This window comes from Papio anubis, chromosome 20 (genome assembly GCF_008728515.1).
Source record: "Papio anubis isolate 15944 chromosome 20, Panubis1.0, whole genome shotgun sequence".
Lineage (NCBI taxonomy): Eukaryota > Metazoa > Chordata > Mammalia > Primates > Cercopithecidae > Papio > Papio anubis.
Window position 1 is genome coordinate 43,924,431 of NC_044995.1, and position 22,168 is coordinate 43,946,598.

The 22,168-nt window shown below is 53.1% G+C and overlaps 1 protein-coding gene across 3 annotated transcripts; it reads left to right on the top strand.

Moving 5' to 3' along the window:
* The first annotated feature begins 1,441 nt into the window (after positions 1–1,441).
* On the top strand, positions 1,442–15,619 carry FCER2 (Fc fragment of IgE receptor II). 3 transcript variants are annotated; one of them, XM_031660020.1, is made up of 11 exons: positions 1,442–1,590; positions 3,762–3,875; positions 4,762–4,875; positions 5,206–5,259; positions 6,026–6,088; positions 6,315–6,377; positions 6,538–6,600; positions 6,699–6,788; positions 13,931–14,082; positions 14,223–14,329; positions 15,048–15,619. In XM_031660020.1, the coding sequence occupies exons 2-11, from the start codon at positions 3,854–3,856 to the stop codon at positions 15,244–15,246; spliced, it is 927 nt and encodes a 308-aa protein (XP_031515880.1). In that variant the 5' UTR covers positions 1,442–1,590; positions 3,762–3,853; the 3' UTR covers positions 15,247–15,619. The 3 variants fall into 3 exon arrangements, with proteins under 3 accessions (XP_031515880.1, XP_031515881.1, XP_031515882.1); XM_031660021.1 differs by having other exon boundaries at positions 1,442–1,586; XM_031660022.1 differs by lacking the exons at positions 1,442–1,590; positions 3,762–3,875 and adding an exon at positions 4,108–4,239.
* Positions 15,620–22,168: the final 6,549 nt, after the last annotated feature.

Consider the following 22,168-nt stretch of genomic DNA (forward strand, 5'->3'; position numbering starts at 1 on the left):
GTCTCGCTCTGTCCCCCAGGCTGGAGTGCAGTGGCCAGATCTCAGCTCACTGCAAGCTCCACCTCCCGGGTTCACGCCATTCTCCTGCCTCAGCCTCCCGTTCTTTCTTTCTTTCTTTCTTTCTTTCTTTTTTTTTTTTTTTTTTGAGACAGAGTTTAGCTCTTGTTGCCCAGGCTGGAGTGCAATGGCGCGATCTTGGTTCACTGCAACCTCTGCCTCCTGGGTTCAAGTGATTCTCCTGCCTCAACCTCCCAAATAGCTAGGTTTACAGGTGCCCACCACCATGCCTGGCTAATTTTTTTTTTTTTTGTATTTTCAGTAGAGATAGAGTTTCACCGTGTTGGCCAGGCTGGTCTTGAACTTCTGACCTCAGGTGATCCACCTGCCTCGGCCTCCCAAAGTGCTGGGATTACAGGCGTGAGCCACCGCGCCCAGCCCCTTACTTCCCTTTCCTTCCTTTCTTTCCTTTTTTCTTTCTTTTTTCCTTTCTTTTCCTTTTTTCCTTTCCTTTTCTTTTTTTCTTTCTTTTTTCCTTTCTTTTCTTTCCTTCCTTTCTTTCCTTTTCCCTTCCTTTCCTTCTCTCTCTCTCTCTCTCTCTCTTTCTCTCTTTCTTTCTTTCTTTCTTTCATCTCACTATGTTGCCTGGGCGGATCTTGAACTCCTGGACTCAAGTGATCCACTCACCTCAGCCTCCCCAGTAGCTGGGACCACAGGCACGCACCACCATGCCCTGCTAATTTTTATAGTTTTTGTAGAGCCCACGGCTTGCTATGTTGTCCGGGCTGGTCTTCAACTCCCAGGCTCAAGTGATCCTCCCACCTCAGCCTCCCAAAGTGCTGGGATTACAGATGTGAGCCACCATGCCCAGCCAAAATTGTCCATATTTGACCTGAGTATTATCTCATGTATCTTTCTTTTTCCCCCTTCTCTCCTTCCCTCCTGCTCCTCCTTCTCCCTCTCCTTCCTTCTGTCTTTTTCTTCCCTTCCTCTGCCTCTCTCTCCTCTTCCCTTTTTTCTTACTGGGACTCAAACTTGGGACATTTGACCCGGGAGCCTATTTGCTCAATCATCAAGAGACATAATCTCATGGTGGGGTGTCTACTGGTAAGTGTTGGCTGCCAGGATCCCAACTCCAGGCCGTCCTTCTAACCCAAGAGGTCCTGCCTCTGCCTGGAGCCTTCCATGGCTCCCCAGGGTCCTCTGTGATCGGCCATAGTGGTATAATGATTCCGTCTGCAATAACCCTGGTTCAAATCTTGACGCCAGCGCTCACCTCCTTCAGCCCTGTGGGAACTTGCTGCTTAACAGCTCTGGTTTTCACCCGATTCTCTTACCTGAGAAATGGAGATAATAATAACACGGACTTCACCGGGGTGTGGGGAGCGCCAGGAGAGGCCATGCGTGTAATGTTATCCGGGCAGCAAGCTTATATTTAGGTCTATGAAAATAGAAGCTGTCAGTGGCTTTACTTTCAGAAGAAAGTGTCTTTCTTCCTGCTTAAACCTCTGTCCCTGACGGTCCCTGCCAATCTCTCTGGTCGACCCCAACACACTAGGAGGACAGACACAGGCTCCAGACTCCACTAAGTGAGTACGTATCTGTGTGTGTCGGGGGTTGGCCATGGGAAGTGGAGATCGAAGCGCCCTTGGAAAAAATGACCTTCGGCTGAGCCTCAAGGGATGAGCAGGAGGAGGTCACAGCCAGAGAAGGGAGGTGGTGGGCGGTGGGAGTGGGGGTGGGGGCCGCATTGTGGACAGAATCTCGAGGCATTCAGGTCCCTGATTTGGGGAAGTGAAAACAGGCCATCTGGTCTGAGATGAGCTTGGTGAGTGTGCTAGGCCGATCATAGAGGGCCCTGGGGAGCCATGGAAGGCTCTAGGCAGAGGCAGGAGCTCTTGGGTTAGAAGGACAGTCTGGAGTTGGGATCCTGCCAACTGGCACTTACCAGTAGACACCCCACCATGAGATTGTGTCTGCAGATGATTGAGCAAATAGGCTCCCAGGTCAAGTGTCCCGGGTTTGAGTCTCAGTCCGACCACTGCGTGATGGGGATAAATGGCTTACCGTCTTTGTACCTCTGTTCCATTGACAGAGGCCCCACAGAATGAGGACACTCCCCCAGCATCCTGCCAGTAGATTTACTGAGCACCTACTGTGTGCTGGTGCTTTGAATAGTCCCAATTTACAGATGAGCAAACTGAGCTGCTCGTCCAGGGAGAAGCCAGGACTCGGGCTCAGGTCTGTCTGGCTGCCTCCGTGGACACTTCCAGTCCCAGAATGGTGACACCTCTGGGCTCCTCTCACAATGTCAAAAGGGCCAGCTTGAGCTGCGGCTAATCAGAGCCTGGCCGCCCCACACGCCACCTCCCTGAGGCTCCGAGAGAAGGGACTTGCCTACAGTCAGGCAGCGAAAGAAGGTAGCCGGTGACCTCCAGTCCTGAAAGACCCCAAGTTCCATGCTCCTCAACACATAATAGATGCTTTAAAGTCAGAGGACTTGGTCAGGTGCAGTGACTTAAGCCTGTAATCCCAGCACTTTGGGAGGCTGAAGCGGGTGGATCACCTGAGGTCAGGAGTTCGAGACCAGCCTGATCAATATGGCGAAACCCTGTCTCTACTAAAATACAAAAATTAGCCAGGTGTGGTGGTGGGCATCTGTAATCCTAGCTGCTTTGGAGGCTAAGACAGGATAATTGCTTGAACCCGGGAGGTGGAGGTTGCAGTAAGCCAAGATGGTGCCACTGCACTCCAGCCTGGGCAACAGAGTGAGACTCCATCTCAAAAAATTAAAAAAATAGGCCATGCACAGTGGCTCACGCCTGTAATCCCAGCACTTTGGGAGGCTGAGGTGGGTGGATCACGAGGTCAGGAGTTTGAAACCAGCCTGGCCAACATAGTGAAACCCCGTCTCTACTAAAAATACAAAAATTAGCCCGGCATGGTGGCACGCGCCTGTAGTCCCAGCTACTCGGGAGGTTGAGGCGGGAGAATCGCTCAAACTCAGGAGGCGGAGGTTGCAGTGAGCCGAGATCGTGCCCCTGCACTCCAGCCTGGGCAACAGAGTGAGACTCCATTTCAAAAAATAAATAAATAAATAAATAAATAATAAATAAAGTCAGAGCACTTTACAGATGCCCTGGGGACACTGGCAGAGGAGAAGGCTGAGGCCTGGGTTATGGGCTCTTAGCATTTCCCAGTGGGATGTGGCACAGAGCAGATGCTTCATAAACGTTTAGAATCTGAAGACCCACTGCGCACAGCCCCGCACCAAAAGCCTCAGGTACACTGTGATCTCATTGGATCCTATCTTGGCCTCATGATTTGGGTGCTGTTATCAGCTCATTTTACAGAGGGGAAAACTGAGGCTGAATCCTCGGCTGAGGGCGCACAGGCAAGGCAATTACAATAAAAGCTGGTGATATTTTTAGCACAGATCACCAACCCACAGTATAGGTGTTCTCAGTATCATCATTTTACGAATGAGGAAAGAAGTTTCCAGGTTAATTAAGCCATTTGTCAAGATCTCATGAGTGCACCTGCTGTGTAGCTCAAGTGTGATGGACTCTGGGGGTGCCCCACTTCTGATCTCAGGCTGCTGTCTCTCCACACCAGCTGTGTCTCCCCACTAACCACGCTAGTGAGTCCAGATTGTAGACTAACCAAAATCAGCAGATAGTCACTGAGTACCCCCAAGTCCCAGATGCTACCCTGCGCTGGCAACTAGGGTTTGACGCCTCACCCTAACCATCATTAAAACCCAGATCCCAGCCAGAGCTGTGATTGTCCCCGCTGAGTGGACTGCGTTGTCAGGGAGTGAGCGCCCCATCTTCGGGAGAATCCAAGCAGGACCGCCATGGAGGAAGGTCAATATTCAGGTAGGAGGACTCTCTGGTTCTAACACTGGCAGAAGCAATGACCCTTACCTACTGCCTTTCACCCAGGAGAGAAGGGGGGCTCCCCGGTCCCTCTCTGGGAAAGAGGTGAATTTCGAAGAAAGGGACTGGTATGGGTAAGGAGGTGAGGCTGGACTGACTTTCCTGGCACAGAGCCAGGAAGGAGTGGAAAATTGAGGGCCCCTCCTTTTTCTGACTCAACACCCTCCTAACAAAAACAGAAAAACAAAGAGAAAAAGAACAAACGGCTCCAGCTAGCGAGCTGGGAGCCCAATAGAGTCAGAGGCCAAGTAGAACAGGAACTTGGAACAAGTAGAATTTAGCATAATGAATCCTCCAAGCCAGGGTGAGTGCAGAGGGCCAGGGGCTTGGGGTGGGACATCCAGATAGACCTTTGGGTGGGGCCTGGGAGAGCTTTGGAGGTCTGGATGTTGGATGACACCTGGGAAAGCGGCTGGGGAGTGGCTCCGTTGTTGGGGAAGAACTGGGACTCAGTGTCCTGGGTTTAGGGAAGGGACTCTGGGTTGGGGACAGGTGCAGAGGTATAAGGGTGGGCTCTGGGGGTCAGAGGGGAAGGAAAAAGCAGGACCTGGTCTTCTGGAAGTGAGGCTGGGGTCCTGGCATTGGTTGTGGGGGCTGAGGGAGTCTTAGCTCTTGGTCCCAGATCTGTCTCTGTGGACAGTGACCCAGATCGAAGTCAGGTAAGGAAGCTGCACAAATGGAGCTAGGGGTCCACTGAGACCCTCTGCTTCAGTGTGGGCTCTGGACAGGCTCCCAGGTTGTCGGGGGCTCTGGGTAATGGGGAGACGGTCAGGGCCAGTGTCCAGCTTCGCCCTGCACCCATAGTCAGTCCCTCCACCCCCGGCAGAGATCGAGGAGCTTCCCAGGAAGCGGTGTTGCAGGCGCGGGACTCAGATCGTGCTGCTGGGGCTGCTGACCGCTGCTCTGTGGGCCGGGCTGCTGACTCTCCTTCTCCTGTGGCGTGAGGACATCCCCAGCCCCATGTGGTCCCCCCAACTCATGGGGCTCTTCTGTGTTCCCTCCCACACCCCCATCTCAGAGCCTGGGGAGCCCAACGCACCTCTGAAAGCCCAATTTTCCCATCCTTCCTCCCACCTGGACACTGCCAGCCCTTTCCCATGCCCCCCCCTCCAAAGCCCATCACCCCCCACCCAGCATCCCTGTCCTCCATCCTTTCAGCACCTCCATGGCTTATACCCAAGACCTCCTTCCCCAGCTGGGAGATGGGGTGCAGGCAGGTGGGGGTACTGACAATCCCCACTCTCCACTCCTCTTCTCTCCCCCTCCCCAGACTGGGACACCACACAGAATCTAAAACAGCTGGAAGAGAGGGCTGCCCAGAACGGTATGAAGGGGTCAAGGTGGAGGTGGGTGGGGGTGAGGGTTAGGACGCCCAGCTCTCATCCCGCTCCTCTCTGAGCCTCAGTGTCCCCTCACTAAGGAACTGAGGGTCAGCCTAAGTTGCTCCCTGTCCTAGGGAAGGTGGGGAACCAGGGAATCTTGGAAAAGTGCCTGATAGCATCTTAATACAGATGCTCTTCTCCTTGCAATGGGGTTATGTCCCCGTAAGCCCATAGTACATTAAAAATAGTGTAAGTTAAAACTGCATGGCTGGCTGAAGGCTTTGGCTCCCCACCATTCCCCAGCGTTGCAAGAGAAGTAAGGTTTCCTGTAAATGCATATTGGTTTCAGACCATTGTAAAGTTGAGCCATTGTAACTCGAGCTATTGTAAGTTGAGCCATTGTAAGTCGGGCAGCCTTAAGCATCTGTAGCATAAGGAGTTTGTAACTGCTGTGTGCCTCCATTTCCTCATCTGTAAAATGGGCGTAATTTTAGTGCCATGAGACAGAAACAAGCTCTAAGATTTGTGAAGTGTTCTGATAGTTGCCTACTGCTTTTATAGTTAATCCTGGGTGAGGGAAAGGTACACAGGTTCATTATATTCTTGCATATACCTTCCTGAGTACACTCCTCCTGCCCCAGTAAATGAACAAACAGCAACAGCAGCTGTTGTGACTATGTGAGAGGGTCCCTGAGCCTGGGGCATGGGCGGGGTCCAAGGACCTGCCTTTGAGGTTCCTGGGATATCTCTTCTCTCCCGCCGCTCCAGTCTCTCAAGTTTCCAAGAACTTGGAAAGACAGCACGGTGATCAGATGGCGCAGAAATCCCAGTGTGAGTGACCCCTGGAGTGGGGGTTGCAGGGGGAAAGGCGAGGGGGTGTTGGATGACTTCCTGGACCCAGAGCGTTAAGACTCACTGTACCCCACCCCCAACGCCCGGGAACTGCAAACTGAGCAGGTGGCTCTAAGAACCCAGGCAGAGGCCAGGGGATGGGTGGGGGTAGATGGGGGAGACAGTGAGGACCTGCTGACCACGAAGGCCCCTCCCCTGCAAACAGCCACTCAGATTTGGCAGGACCTGGAGGAACTTCGAGCTGAACAACAGAGATTGAAATCTCAGGGTGAGAGACTGGGATCGGGGGTATGGAACCAGATTGAGTGGGAAGGAGGGAGTGTCTCAGAGCCCTGGGGAACCGTGAGGCTGGGGGGCCAGGCTTGGCGGGTGCCCTCGGCCTGTACACATCCTCCCTGAGACCAGCCCTGCGCTCCTACGCACAACAGACTCGGAGCTGTCCTGGAACCTGAACGGGCTTCAAGCAGATCTGAGCAGCTTCAAGTCCCAGGGTGAGGCTTGGGAGGGGATGGGGCAGTGGGGGAGGGAACGGACAAGGAGGGGGCCTGCCAGTCGGTCTCTGAGCACTGCCCCCTGTCGAATCCCCAAGAATTGAACGAGAGGAACACAGCTTCAGATTTGCTGGAAAGACTCCGAGAGGAGGTGACGAAGCTACGGATGGAGCTGCAGGTGTCCAATGGTGAGTGTGTGAGTCTCAGCTGAGGATGGTGCGTGACCGCACCAGGGGCTCGGGTGTGTTGGCAAACGTGAATGACAGCACGCGTGTGTGACGAGAGGCAGCATGTCTATACATTTGTGTGACCCAAGTGTCATCAGGGGGACACAAAGCACGGGGTAGGGAGTGTGCTCGGATGCGAGGCAGAAGTGTGCGTGATGACAGAAATAGGACTAAGTTTCCGATGGGGCAGGACACATGGGGCGTACATAAAACACCCCTTATTTTATTTTTTAAGAGAAGGGTTCTTGGCCGGGCGCGGTGGCTCACGCCTGTAATCCCAGCACTTTGGGAGGCCGAGGTGGATGGATCACGTGAGGTCAGGAGCTCGAGACCAGCCTGACCAACATGGTGAAACCCCGTCTCTACTAAAAATACAAAAATTAAGCCGGGCACGGTGGCTCACGCCTGTAATCCCAGTACTTTGGGAGGCTGAGGCGGGTGGATCACGAGGTCAGGAGGTCAGGCTAACATGGTGAAACCCCATCTCTACTAAAAATACAAAAAAAAAAAAAAAAAAATAGCCGGACGTAGTGGTGGGCGCCTGTAGTCCCAGCTGCCTGGGAGGCTGAGGCAGGAGAATGGCGTGAACCCGGGAGGCGGAGCTTGCAGTGATCCGAGATTGTGCCACTGCACTCCACCCTGGGAGACAGAGCGAGACTCCGAGACTCCGTCTCAAAAAAAACCAAACAACAACAACAACAAAAAAAATACAAACATAAGCTGGGCGCGGTGGCTAATGCCTATAATCCCAGCACTTGGGAGGTCAAGGCAGGTGGATTATTTGAGGTCAGGAGTTTGAGACCAGTCTGACCAACATGATGAAACCCCCATCTCTTATAAAACTACAAAAATTAGCTGGGTGTAGTGGTACACACCTGTAGTCTCACTACTCAGGAGGCTGAGACAGGAGAATTGCTTGAACCCGGGAGGTGGAGACTGCAGTGAGCCGAGATCGCGCCACTGCACTCCAGGATGGCAACAGAACGAGACTCCATCTCAATAAAAATTTTTTAAAAATTAGCCGGGCGTGGTGGCAGACATTCGTAATCACAGCTACTTGGGAGGCTGAGGCACAAGAATCGCTTGAACCCGGGAGGCGGAGGTTGCAGTGAGCCGAGATCATGCTCTCTTTGCACCACTGCACTCCAGCGTGAGCAACAAAATGAGACTCTGTCTCAAAAAAAAAAAAAAAAAAAAAAGAGGTGGAGTCTTGCTCTTTTGCCCAGGCTGAAATGCAGTGGTGCAATCATCGCTTACTGCAGCCTCCAACTCCTGGGCTCAAGCAATCCTTCCACCTCAGCTTCCAGAGTAGCTGAGACTACAAGCGTGTGCTACCACACCAGGCTAATTTTTTAATTTTCCTGTAGCTACGGGGTCTCCCTATGTTGCCCAGGTTGGTCTTGAACTCCTGGACTCCAGCGATCCGTCTGCCTCAGTCTCCCAAAGTGCTGGGATTATAGGCATGAGTCATTGCACCTGGCCCTAGCTAAGTTTTTTATTTTTTGTAGCAACAGGATCTTGCTATGTTGCCCAGGCTGTTCCTGAACTCCTGGGCTCCAGCAATCCTCTTGCCTCCGCCTCCCCAAATGCTGAGATTACAGGCATGAGCCATCTAACCTGGCAAGAACGCCCTTTCTGATTCCAACTGGGTCCTTTCACAGATTTGGAGGCTCCTACAATGTTTTTTTCTCTTCTGGGTTAAAGCAGTCCAGTGTTGACCCTAGCTGGGATCTCCCTGCTGTTGTCCTCTGCCTGATGTGCCGCAGTGAGGAGTCATTAGTAGGATTCCCACACACATAGCCCTCCTGGTAGATTGTCTGATCAGGTCAGGGAGCCGGACAGGGGTACTGTCTGCCATGATGGGACAATGGAGATGGTGACCTCTTTCCCAGGGGTGGCAGTAATGGAGGCAGTGTTGACCCCAGGAGGCCAGCAGGCTGCAGAGAGAGCAGACATTCAGTCACTGTACCCTTAAGGTGAGGTAGGGACCAGGTGCACTGGCTCACGCCTGTAATCCCAGCACTTTGGGAGGCCGAGGCAGGAGGATCACTTGAGTCCAGGAGTTTGAGACCAGCCTAGGCAACACAGCCAGATCCTGCCTGAACGAAAAAATGAAAAAATTAGCCAGATGTGGTGATGTGCACCTGTAGTCTCATCTACTTGGGAGGCTGAGGTGGGAGGATCACTTGAGCCCAGGAGTTTGAGGCTGCGGTGAGCTAGGATTGAGCCCCTGCAATCCAGCCTGGGCAACAGAGTAAGACCTTGCCTCTGAAGAAAAAAAATTTTAATGCGGGGTAGGAACCGGGGTTTTACAGCCCTACCATTCCCCCAGCCAATGCCCCCACCCTTGATTTTTGGTCTTTGACCTCTGGGAAGCCCCAGCTGTCCTAACTGGGGCAGAGAAGAACAAGTTTCTGTGCTTGGTGTGACGGAGTCCCGTCCCCTGGGATGTGAGGTCGCTTTGGGAATCCCAGCCAGAAACCTCAGTGTGGTCCCTCAGGGAGAGGCATAGGGGAAGAGTACTCTGGACCACGACTACATCTGACAGGTCGCCTCCTAATTCTTCCGCAGTCCCTGAAGTCTCCCCTAAATCCAGCCCCACAGCCTGGGATCTGAGCCTGGCTCTGAGGTTGTCTCTGGGTGACTGTGTACCAACCAACCAAGACACCTTCCCCTGAAGTTTTCTTTTTTTTTTTTTTTTTTTTTTTGAGGCGGAGTCTCGCTCTGTCACCCAGGCTGGAGTGCAGTGGCCGGATCTCAGCTCACTGCAAGCTCCGCCTCCCGGGTTTACGCCATTCTCCTGCCTCAGCCTCCCGAGTAGCTGGGACTACAGGCGCCCGCCACCTCGCCCGGCTAGTTTTTTTTTTTTTTGTATTTTTTAGTAGAGACGGGGTTTCATTGTGTTAGCCAGGATGGTCTCGATCTCCTGACCTCGTGATCCGCCCGTCTCGGCCTCCCAAAGTGCTGGGATTACAGGCTTGAGCCACCGCGCCCGGCTCCCCTGAAGTTTTCTAAGGGCTCAGAAATGTCCTCTTCCTGGTTTTTGGGGTTTGGGTTTTTCTTGTTGTTGTTATGTTGGGAGACAGGGCCTGGTTCTGTCACCAAGGCTGGAGTGCAGTGGCACAATCATGGCTCACTACGGCCTCAAACTCCTGGGGTCAAGTGATCCTCTCATCTTGGCCTCCCGAATCACTGGGATTACAAGTACGAGCCACTGCACCCAGCCACCTCTTCCTGTTTTAATGCCACACCTCCAGAGGACTGAGCACTGGTTACCATTGCATGGGTGAGAAGCAATCCGACTCAAGCTACTGCAGACCCTAAGCCCCTTAGAAGAATCTGACCACGAGAGGGTGGGCGCGGTGGCTCACGCCTGTAATCCCAGCATTTTGGGAGGCCGAGGCAGGAGGATCACTTGAGCCCAGGAGTTTGAGACTGGCCTGGGTAACGTGATAAGACCCTGCCGCTTAAAGAAAAAAAAAAAATCTGTAGTCAGGCACGGTGGCTCACGCCTGTAATCCCAGCACTTTGTGAGGCCGAGGCAGGTGGATCACCTGAGGTCAGGAGTTCGAGACCAGCCTGACCAACATGGTGAAACCCCGTCTCTACTAAACATACAAAACTTAGCCGAGCGTGGTGGTGGACACCTGTAGTCCCAACTACTCGGGAGGCTGAGGCAGGAGAATCGCTTGAACCCAGGAGGCGGAGGTTGCAGTGAGCTGAGATAGCACCACTGCACTCCAGCCTGGGAGACAGAGCAAGACTCTGTCTCGAAACAAAACAAAACACATCTGACCACGTGTAGTGGAACCCTCCCTGCACATCACTATAGGAAAACCGACTTTCTTAAAGTGGATTTTTGCTGTGTTGCCCAGGCTAGTCTCAAACTCCTGGGCTCAAGCGATCCTCCTGCCTCAGCCTCCCAAGGAGCTGGGATTACAGGTGCACACCACTGCTGAAAATCTATTTTGAAGCAAGAAAGATTTGATCCAGTAAGAGTGGGTTTAACCTCCTTCCTGGGAGGTGATAGCAACAATGTCTGCGAGTCTCCTTGGGGTGGAGGGAAGGGGAGAAAGAGACCATATTGAGGGATTGTGGGACCTAGTCTTACAATCCCATTGGCTCTTCTGACCAAAGCCTCCCACTGGAAGAAAATCATTTCAATTTCCCAGACATTGACTAGGAGTGCTGGTTTGGGGGGGGTACTGCCAGGGATGATGACCAGGGCTGTTGGTGGGGATGGTGCTTGGGGAAAGTAATTGCTGGTGGACTTGGCCACAGCACTGGTTTTGCTGTTAGTGCTGGTGATGAAGACATGGTTGGTGTGGTTAGTAAAGATGGTGCTGGCTGTGGTGTGGGTGGTGGAGATAAGTCACTGCTGGTGGTGGGTGCCTCTGGTAATGATATCAGTGATTAAGGTGTTGCTGACCTTGGAAGCGTCTGTTGGTGGTTGAAGTGCTGCTGGCCATGAGGTGTCTGTCATGATGTGGTTGGTGGCTGAGGCACTGTTGGCCATGAGGTGTTTGTGCTGATGATGGTGGTTGAAGTGTTGTTGGATATGAATGTGTTTGTGGTGACAGTGATGGTGGCTGACTTGCTGCTGACCATGGTGCTGGTGATTGAAGTACTGCTGGCCATGGATGTATTGACGGTAATGGTGTCAGCAGTTGAAGCACTGATGGTCAAGAGTGTATTTATAATGATGGTGTTGGTGGTTGAACTGCTTCTGGCCATGAGGTGTTTGTGCTGACTTTGGCATCAGCTGAGGTGTTGCTAACCATGAGGTGTTAATGGTGATAGTGTTAGTGATTGGCATTCTGCTGGCTGTAAGGTGTTTGTGGTGACAGTGTTAGTGGTTTACATGTTGTTGGATATGAATGCATTCATGGCAATGATGTTGGTAGTTGATGTGTTGATGGACATGAATGTGTTTGTGGCGCTGGTGTTGGTAGTTGATGTGTTGATGGACATGAATGTGTTTGTGATGATGATGTTGGCAGTTGATGTGTTGATGGATGTGAATATGTTCGTGATGCTGGTGTTGGTAGTTGATGTGTTGATGGACGGAATGTGTTCGTGGCGCTGGTGTTGGTATCTCGATGTTGATGGACATGAATGTACCGCGGGCGCCTGGTGTTGGTAGTTGATGTGCCGACGGACGTGAATGTGTTCGTGGCGCATGGTGTTGGTAGCGATGTGCTGACGGACGTGAATGTGTTCGTGGCGCATGGTGTTGGTAGTTGATGTGCTGACGGACGTGAATGTGTTCGTGGCGATGGTGTTGGTAGCTGATGTGTTGATGGACGTGAATGTGTCTGTGGTGATGGTGTTGGTAGCTGATGTGTTGACGGACGTGAATGTGTTTGTGGCGCTCATGGTGTTGGTAGTTGATGTGCCGACGGACGTGAATGTAAAAATGTGGCGTATAGGTTGGTGAAGAAGGTTGATGGACGGAATGTGTTCAGGGATGGAAAGAAGGATGTGGATGGATGGACAAACAGGAGGAAGGAGGATGGACGGAATGGAGGCAGGGAAGGGATAGTGGAAGAAACAGTGGAAGGAATGGTGGAAGGGAAGGTGGACAGCAGGAAGGGTGGATGGATAAGGAGGTGGAGATGGAGGCAGGGACCGGATGAAGGTGGAAGGAAGGAAAGTAGGGTATGGACTATGCATTTTGTGGTGCTGGTGTTGGTGGTTGAAGTGCTGCTGGCATGAGGCGTTTGAGGTGATGAGGGTGGTCAAAGTGCTGTTGGCGATGGTGCTTGTGGCTGAGGTGCTGCTGGCTGTGGAACTGGTGATGTGGTGGTAATGTTGGGGATCGAAGTATTGCTAGCCATGGATGGATTTATGGTGATGTTGGTGGCAGTTGAGGCACTTCTAACTATGAGGTGTTGATGGCGATGGTGTTAGTGATTGCTGCTCTGCTCACTGTGAAGCATTTGTGGTGATGGGATTTGTGGCTGAGGTGCTGCTGACTGTGGAGCTGGTGATGTGGTCATGGCATTGGTGATTGAAGAGTTCCCAAGCCATGCTGGATTTAAGGTGATGAGAATGACAATTGAAGGGCTTCTGGCCATGGTGGTGCTTGTGGCGATGGTGGTTGAAGTGTTGTTGGACATGAATGCGTTTCTGGTCATGGTGTTGATGGTTCAAGGGTTTCTAGCTGTGAGGTGTCTGTGGTGATGACGGTGGTTGAAATATTGGACCAGGCGCGGTGGCTCACGCCTGTAATCCCAGCACTTTGGGAGGCTGAGGCAGGCAGATCACCTGAGGTCAGGAGTTCGAGACCAGCCTGACCAACATAGTGAAACCCCGCCTCTACCAAAAATACAAAAATTAGCAGGGCATGGTGGTGGGCACCTGTAATCCCAGGTACTCAGGATACTGAGGCAGGAGAACCGCTTGAACCCGGGAGGCAGAGCTTGCAGTGAGCCAAGATCATGCCTCTGCACTCCAGCCTGGGCGACAGAGCGAGACTCTGTCTCAAAAAAAAAAAAAAAAGAAAAGAAAAGAAAGAAAAATAAATATTATTGGACATGAGTGTGTTTGTGGCCTTGGTGTTGATGGTGAGGGGCCTCTAGCTGTGAGGTGTCTGTGGTGATAACGGTGGTTGAAGTGTTGCTGGACGTGAATGCGTTTGTGGTGATGGTGCTGGTGGTTGAGGAACCTCTAGCTGGGAGGTGTCTGTGGTGATGACGGTGGTTGAAGTGTTGTTGGACGAGAGTGTGTTTGTGGCATGGTGTGGTGTTGACCATGTTGGACCTGAATTTGTGGTGACGGCGTTGGTGCTTGTGTTGCTTCTGGCCATGAGGTGTTTGTGGAGATGGTGACGGTGGTTGAGGTGTTGATGGTCGACACCGTGCTCTGCTAACCGTGAAGGTGTTTGTGGCCACAGTGGTTGAGGTGCTTCTGCTATGGAACTGGTCGGCATCACAGCTCCAGCAAAGAACACAACCCAGGAGGCCGTCTGTTAGGCCCTGGGGTGCGTCTGCTTTTAGCCGCGACCCCAGGAGTGGCCCTAGGAGAGGCACCGCCACCTACTCTGCCCAGGGTGCCCATGGCACCTCCCTTGGCACCACCCCTGAGCCTTTTCTCCACCCCAGGCTTTGTGTGCAACACGTGCCCTGAGAAGTGGATCAATTTCCAACGGAAGTGCTACTACTTCGGCAAGGGCACCAAGCAGTGGCTCCACGCCCGGTACGCCTGTGAGGACATGGAAGGGCAGCTGGTCAGCATCCACAGCCCGGAGGAGCAGGTGGGCCCAGGCTCTGCAGAGGTGGTGGGCAGCACGGCGAAGGTGGGGGGACCCCTGCCCCACTCTACCCAACCTCTTGAAGTGGGCTGGAAGGCCCCGGGCACATGTCTCCAGTCCTCCAGCCCTGTCCTGCCCCCCAGGACTTCCTGACCAAGCATGCCAGCCACACCATCTCCTGGATTGGCCTTCGGAACTTGAACCTGAAGGGGGAGTTTATCTGGGTGGACGGGAGCCCCGTGGACTACAGGTGAGGAGGGGGCCTCTGGGATCCAGGGGAGGAGGCAGAAATACTGTGGAGGGAGGAGCTCCCTGAATAAACTGCACCGGGAAACGGGTGAGGGCTCAGAGAGAAGGGTCTCTAGGGTGCAGGGGAGGAGGACGCCAGTGGGGGTGGGGGGACCTGGCCAAGGCTTCTCTGACCTGGAGGAGGAGATATAGAGGAAGGGGCACAGATTAGAAGGGTGAGTCTTGGCCAGGCAGGGTGGCTCTTGCCTGTCATCCCAGCACTATGGGAGGCCGAGGTGGGTGGATCACCTGCCAGGAGTTCAAGACCAGCCTGCTCAACATGGCAAAACCCCTCTCTACTAAAAATACAAAAATTAGCCAGACATAGTGGCGGGCGCCTGTAATCCCAGCTATTTGGGAGGCTGAGGCAGGAGAATCACTTGGACCCAGGAGGTGGAGGTTGCAGTGAGCCAAGATCACGCACTGCACTCCAGCCTGGGCGATAGAGTGATTCTGTCTAAACAACAACAACAAAAATAAATAAATAAAATAAGGGTGAGTCTTGGGCTGCAGGGTATGGGGCACCAAAATGAAGTACAGGTCCCCAGGCACAGACTCAGGATGGGGGAACCTGGGGTGAGAAGGGAGGGTGTGCAGACTCAGAGGGCTGTGTCTAGGCTGCCGGGAACTGGGCCCCTTCTCCCTGCCCCATTCCCTGACCCCAAAGCCTTTTGCTCCAGCAACTGGGCTCCAGGGGAGCCCGCCAGCCAGAGTCACGGCAAGGACTGCGTGATGATGCGGGGCTCCGGCCACTGGAACAACGCCTTCTGCGACCGTAAGCTGGGCTCCTGGGTGTGCGACCGGCTGGCCACGTGTGCGCCGCCAGCCAGTGAAGGTTCGGCAGAGTCCCTGGGACCTGAATCAAGACCGGGGCTCTGACGGCCGCCTCTGCCCCCTCTGCCCCTCTCCACTCTTGAGCATGGACACAGCCAGGCCTAGAGCGAGACCCTGAAGACCCCCAACCACGGCCTAAACGCCTCTTTGTGGCTGAAAGATCCCCGTGACATTTTCTGCCACCCAAACAGAGGCAGCTGATACATCTCCGGCTCCTCTGCGGCCCCTGCCTTCCCAGGAATGTCCCCCAACAGCATCCTCTCCACATGGGAGTGCCCCCAAACACCACCCTCTCCAGATGCAGCCCCATGTCCTCAGCACCCCAGGACCTCAGTACGCCAGCTCAGGTGGGGAGTCCTCCTGTCCGGCCTGCATCAATAAAATGGGGCAATGATGGCCCCCACATTTGTCTCCTTCTTGGAGGCCTGGCTGGGTCTGGTCTCTGGGTATGGCATGTGGCAGCTGGGAATTCCAGAGTCTGATGCCTGAGACCACCTTTGAAGGTTGGGACATCAGATCTTTGTCCGGGCGTGGTGGCTCATGCCTGTAATTCCAGCACTTTGGGAGGCCAAGGCAGGCGAATCATCTGAGATCAGGAGTTCGAGACCAGCCTGGCCAACATGGCAAAACTCTATCTCTATTAAAAATACAAAAATTCGGCCGGGCGCAGTGGCTCATGCCTGTAATCCCAGCACTTTGGGAGGCCGAGGCGGGCAGATCACAAGGTCAGGAGATCGAGGCCATCCTGGCTAACATGGTGAAACCCCGTCTCTACTAAAAATACAAAAAATTAGCCGGGCGTGGCGGCATGCGCCTGTAGTCCCAGCTGCTGGGGAGGCTGAGGCAGAAGAATGGCGTGAACCCGGGAGGCGGAGCTTGTAGTGAGCGGAGATTGCGCCACTGCACTCCAGCCTGGGTGACAGAGCGAGACTCCATCTCAAAAAACAAAAAAACACAAAATTCACTGGGCGTGGTGGCACATACCTGTAATCCTAGCTACTCAGGAGGCTGAGGCAGGAGAAGTGCTTGAACCTGGGAGGCGGAGGTTGCAGTGATCCCAGATTGTGCCACTGCACTCCAGCCTGGGCGACAGAGTGAGACCCCAACAAAAAAAAAAAGAAAAAGAAAAAAAAGAAAGAAAATTGGGAGCAAGCAGACATGGTGGCTCACGCCTGTAATCCCAGCACTTTGGGAGGCTGAAGTTGGCTGATCACTTGAGACCAGGAGTTTGAGACCAGCGTGGCCAACATAGTGAAACCCCGTCTCTACTTAAAAAAATACAAAAATTAGCCAGGCATGGTGGCATGTGCCTATAATCCCAGCTACTTGGGAGGTTAGGCAGGAGAACTGCTTGAACCTGGGAGCCAGAGGTCTCCCAGGCAGAGGTTACAGTGAGCCAGGATCGCACCACTGCACTCCAGCCCGGGCAACAGAGTGAGACTCCGTCTCAAAAAAAAAAAAAAAAAAAAAGAAGGAAAAGAAAGAAACAAATTGAGGAGGAACTGAAGCAGAATTTTATCTCCCGTTTTCGTTTTTTCCTCCTCTGTTACAAGGAGAAGGTGTAGGACATGAAGAGTCTGAAGTCCGATGGCGCCTTGGAATATTGTAGGGGAAGGCGGTGGATCACCCTGAGGCGGGGAGGGCGTGAGTTGACTCATGGAAGTACCCAGAACTGGGCTTGGTACACAGAAGGCGCTCAGTAAGTGCTGGCTGGCTGGACAAGCTGATGGGGAGTTGGCCTGTTCAACCGGAGGTCATTTCAGGTCTGGAGGTGGCACCAGCCTCAGGCTCAGCCAAGGTCAGCCCATGGGGGGAGGCCAGGAGCACAGGGTGCTTCTCCACACTCCTCTCCCAGTGGCTCAGGCCAGCACTGGGGTCATTGCGCCGCTTTCCTTTCCCCTGACACCACCTCCAAGTCCAAGTCCATAAGAAAAGTCCGTGGCCTCTGCTGTCAAACAGCGTTCACACTCACTCACTGCTCACCCCTCCTGCCACTGCCCCGACTGGAGCAGCTGCCTCCACTCAGGGCTCTCTCTTCACTGCCCCCTTTCCAAAAGTTTCCTCCAGCTCAGAGAAAAGGCCAAAGCCAGCTGGGCGCAGTGGCTCATGCCTGTCATCCTAGCACTTTGGGAGGCCGAGGTGGGAGGACTGCTCGAGTCCAGGAGTTTGAGGCCAGCCTGGGCAACATACTGAGGTCCAGTATACAAAAATCAGCCAGGTGTAGTGGTAGGCACCTTAGTCCCAGCTGCTTGGGAGGCTGAGGTGGGAGGATTGTGCCTCTGCACTCAGCCTGGGCGACAGTGAGAACCTGTCTCAAAAAAAAAAAAAAAAAAGAAGAAAAGAAAAGAGAAAGGCAATGCAAGCCCAGCGCAGTGCCTCACGTCTGTAATCCCAACATTTTGGGAGGCCAAGGTGGGCAGATCACTTGAGATCAGGAGTTCAAGACCAGCCTGGCCAACATGGTGAAACCCCGTCTCTACTAAAAATACAAAAATTAGCCGGGCGTGGTAGCGAACACCTGTAATCCCAGCAACTAGGGAGGCTGAGGCAGGAGAATTGCTTGAACCCGTGAGGTGGAAGTCGCAGTAAGCGGACATCACGCCACTGCCACTACAGCCTGGGCGACAGAGCAAGACTCCGTTTCAAACAGACAAACAAAAAAATTGAAAAAACGAGCCAACATCCTATAGGTTCCCCTGATGACCACAGAGCCCCTCCCCACCGTTCCTTGAACACGCCAGCTCGCTCCTGTCACTGGGTCTTTGCACCTGTCCTTCTCTCTGCTCCTTCCGTCTTCCAAGCCTCTCCTCTCCGTGGAACCTGTCCTGAGTGCCTTCCCATCCCTGCCCACACTTCAATCACACCCTGACTCCCCAGCCCTCATTCCCCACTCCTTGCTGCACGTTCTCACCACAGCCCTCCTTTCAACAAAACCTGCCATCTGCTCACCTGTGTGCTGCTGGTCCCCCCAGGTAGAATGAGCTTCAGGAGGCCACTGCCTTTGTTTTGTTCCCAGCTGTGTCCCTGGGGCCTGGCACACAGTAGGTGCTTGATAAAATAGCTGTCAAATTAATACATCTGGGCTGGGCACGGTAGCTCACATCTGTAATCACAGCATTTTGGGAGGCTGAGGTGGGCGGTGACCTGAGGTCAGGAGTTTGAGACCAGCCTGGTGAACACGGTGAACCCCCTGTCTCTACTAAAAATAAAAAAAATAGCTGGGCGTGGTGGTGGGCGCCTGTAGTCCCAACTATTTGGGAGGCTGAGGCAGGAGAATTGCTTGAACCTGGGAGGCTGAGATCGCACCACTGTACTCCAGCCTGGGCGACTCCAGCCTGGGTGATAGAGTGAGACTCCATCTCAAAAAATAATAATTAATCTGTGTGACCATGGGCACATGACTTCTTTTGGAACCTGCCTGTGAAATGAGCTGATGCTGCTTGCTCAGCTCACCATAGGCTGGTGCCCGGTTCCTCCTCCTCTCACCCACCCACCTGGAGGGTCCAGGGGAGACCTTCCTTGCAGCTCAAAGCACTCTAAGTTAGAGCTGCTGTGATCAGAAGCTGCTGGACCACAGGCCCCTCTTCTTTCTCATCAGCCTCCCTTGCCCCAACCCCAGGCCCAGCCTCATAACCCTACAGCTTGTTCAAACCTTCTCCCTTCTCAAGCCCCCTAACTCAACCTCGGTGGCCAGGTGAGGACGGCGGTGGCCGGGTGAGGATGGCGCATGGGAACAGACCCTGGGCCCTGCACTCCCAGCTTACAAATTCCTGCAGCCCCTCTTCCTCCCTCCCGATTTCTCTGACATCCTTCACAGCCTGGCCTCTGGACAGAATGGCCCCTGCCCTGGCAGGCCCTGGAAGCCCCTCTCGCCAGGGTCTCAGAGGACCTGCCTGGGGCTGCTTAGCCCAAAGCGTCCTGCATTTTGCTCTGAAATCCAGCTTCTCAGACACCATGTTTCCCTCCCTCTGTCCCCCATCCAGGACTGTGGTTTCTGTGTCTGTGCTGACGCCCAGACCTCCCTCCAGAACTTCAGACCCCAAACCCCAAGACCTGTGCATCTGCTGGCCCCCCAGACGCCTCCCCGTCATTCCAGATTCAGGCCATCACCCTGCCCAAGCCCTCTCCCAGTGCCACCTCCACCAGCCAACAGCTATTCCAGGATCAGCCCTGGGCTATGCGTGGTGGTTGCTCCACGGTTTCATTCATCCTAGACACACCACCTTCTCCCCAGTGTGCTGAAGCCCACCCCACTCAACGCCTCTTGCTGGGATGACTGAGACTGCCCTGACCAAGCCCTCAGCCCTAGTCCACCAGGCAGCCCAATGGAGCATCCTCAACAAATCTAGACACCGACTCCTTTGGCCCTTCTCATAACCAGTGAGGGGAGCCCAGCTGACAGTCCCTGCAGTTCCTTTTCTCAACAGACCTGTCTGTTCACATCCTGGGGGGCGGGGGGAAAGCAGGGAAGATTGGATCACAGATCTCCTCAAAAATCTGGAAGGACTTTTCTTGGGGAGGAGGAGTGATCAGGAACCAAGTGTGGTGAACAAAAAGGGAAAGGAAAATTGCCTGAGGTGTAATACATTACTTTTTTTTTTTTCTAAGACAGGGTCTCACTCTGTCGCCGAGGCTGGAGTGCCAGTGGCGTGATCTTGGCTCATTTCAACCTTCACCTCCCAGGTTCAAGTGATCCTCCCACCTTAGCCTCCCAAGTAGCTGGGATTCCAGGTGCCCGCCACCACACCCAGCTAACTTTTGTATTTTTAGTAAAGATGGGTTTTGCCATGTTGACCAGGTTGGTCTCAAACTTCCAGCCTCAAGTGATCTGCTCACCTCGGCCTCCCAAACTGCTGTGATTACAGACATAAGCCACCACGCCCGCCCGGCCTTATTTCAAATTTTTTCAGACAAAGTTTCACTATGTTGCCCAGGCCGGACTCCAACCCCTGCCTCAAGCGATCCTCCTGCCTCAGCCTCCTGAATAGCTTGGACTCCAGGTGTGCACCACTGCATCCCACTTATTTTTTTTTTTAACAAGGAAAATGTGTTTGTATCATCCTGAACTTTAAAATTAACTTTAAAGTGTTGACCAGACTGGCCAACACAATGAAACCCCGTCTCTACTAAAAATACAAAAAATTAGCCAGGTGTGGTGATGGATGCCTGTAATCCCAGCTACTCAGGAGACTGAGGTAGGAGAATGGCTTGAACCTGGGAGGCAGAGGTTGCAGTGAGCCGAGACTGCGCCACTGCGCTCCAGCCTGGGCGTCACAGCAAGACTCCATCTCAAATATATATATGTACTATATATATTATATATATTATAAATAACATATATGTTTACATACAAATACTATATATATATTTATATAAATATAATTTATATATAATTATATATAAATATATAGTATCATATATAATTATATATATATAAAATAAGCCTCCAGACAGTTCTGGACTTTGACAGGGAAGTCTCCAGAGCCACAGTTCTCGAAGGGTAGTCCCAGGGGCATCAGTGGCTCCTGGGAACTTGTTAGAACTGCACATTCTCAGGCACACCTCAAAGCTTCAGAATCTGGAATTCTGGGGGCACAGCCCCGCTACCTGGGTTGCAACAAGCCCTTCTGGCCATTCTTTTTTTTTTTTTTTTTGAGATGGAGTCTCACTCTGTCGCCTAGGCTGGAGGGCAGTGGTGTGATCTCGGCTCACTACAACCTCCGCCTCCCAGATTCAAGCGAATCTCCTGTCTCAGCCTCCCAAGTAGCTGGGATTACAGGCATGCACCTCCATGCCCAGCTAATTTTTGTATTTTTAGTACAGACAGGGTTTCACCATATTAGCCAAGCTGGTCTCGAACTCCTCGTGATCCTCCTAGACCTCGTGATCCGCCTGCCTCAGCCTCCCAAAGTGCTGGGATTACAGGCGTGAGCCACCGCGCCTTTTTTTTTTGTTTGTTTGAAATTTGGAGTTTCACTCTTGTTGCCCAGGCTGGAGTGCAATGGTGCAATCTCTGCTCACTGCAACCTCCACCTCCTGGGTTCGAGCGATTCTCCTGCCTCAGCCTCCCAAGTAGCTGGGATTACAGGCACGTGCCACCACACCCAGCTAATGTTTTGTATTTTCAGTAGAGACGGGGTTTCATCATGTTAGCCAGGCTGGTCTCGAACTCCTGACTTCATGTGATCCACCCGCCTCAGCCTCCCAAAGTGTTGGGATTATAGGCGTGAGCCACCGCGCCCAGCCCCTCCTGGCGATTCTGATACCCTAAAGCCTGCATCTCAATCTAAGGTCCCCAGGAATTCCCTGGAGGCCTGGCTAAAATGCAGCCTCACATTCAGCAGCTCTGGGGTGGGCCTGAGACTGCATTGTGGACCAATTCCCTGTTGATGCTGCTACTGCTGATCTGCAGAACACATTTGGATTTGGGTCACACCTGTAACCCCAGCACCTAGGGAGGCCGAGGCGGGAAGATCACTTGAGGCCAAGAGTTCGAGACCAGCCCAGGGCAACCTAGTGAGACCCCCCCCATCTCTGCAAAAATGTTTTAAAAATTAGCTGGCCGTGGTGGTGTGCACCTGTGGTCCCAGCTACTTGGGAGGCTGGGGCGGGTAGATCGCTTGAGCCCAGGAGTTCATGGCTGCAGTGAGCTATGACTGTGCCACTGCACTCCAGCCTGGGCGACAGAACAAAACCCTGTCTCTGAAAAATATAATAAACGAGGGAGGAAGGCAAACAATTCCCCTCAGCCTGTTTTCTAGGCACATGGTGATACCCACTCCTTTACGTTGTCTGTGGTTGCTTTCAATAGGTAGGCAGAATAATGGGACAAGACCACATGGCAGCTGAGCACAGTGGCTCACGCCTATAATCCCAGCACTTTGGGAGACTTAAGTGGGCAGATCACCTGAGGTCAGGAGTTCAAGACCAGCCTGACCAACATGGTGAAACCCCATCTCTACTAAAA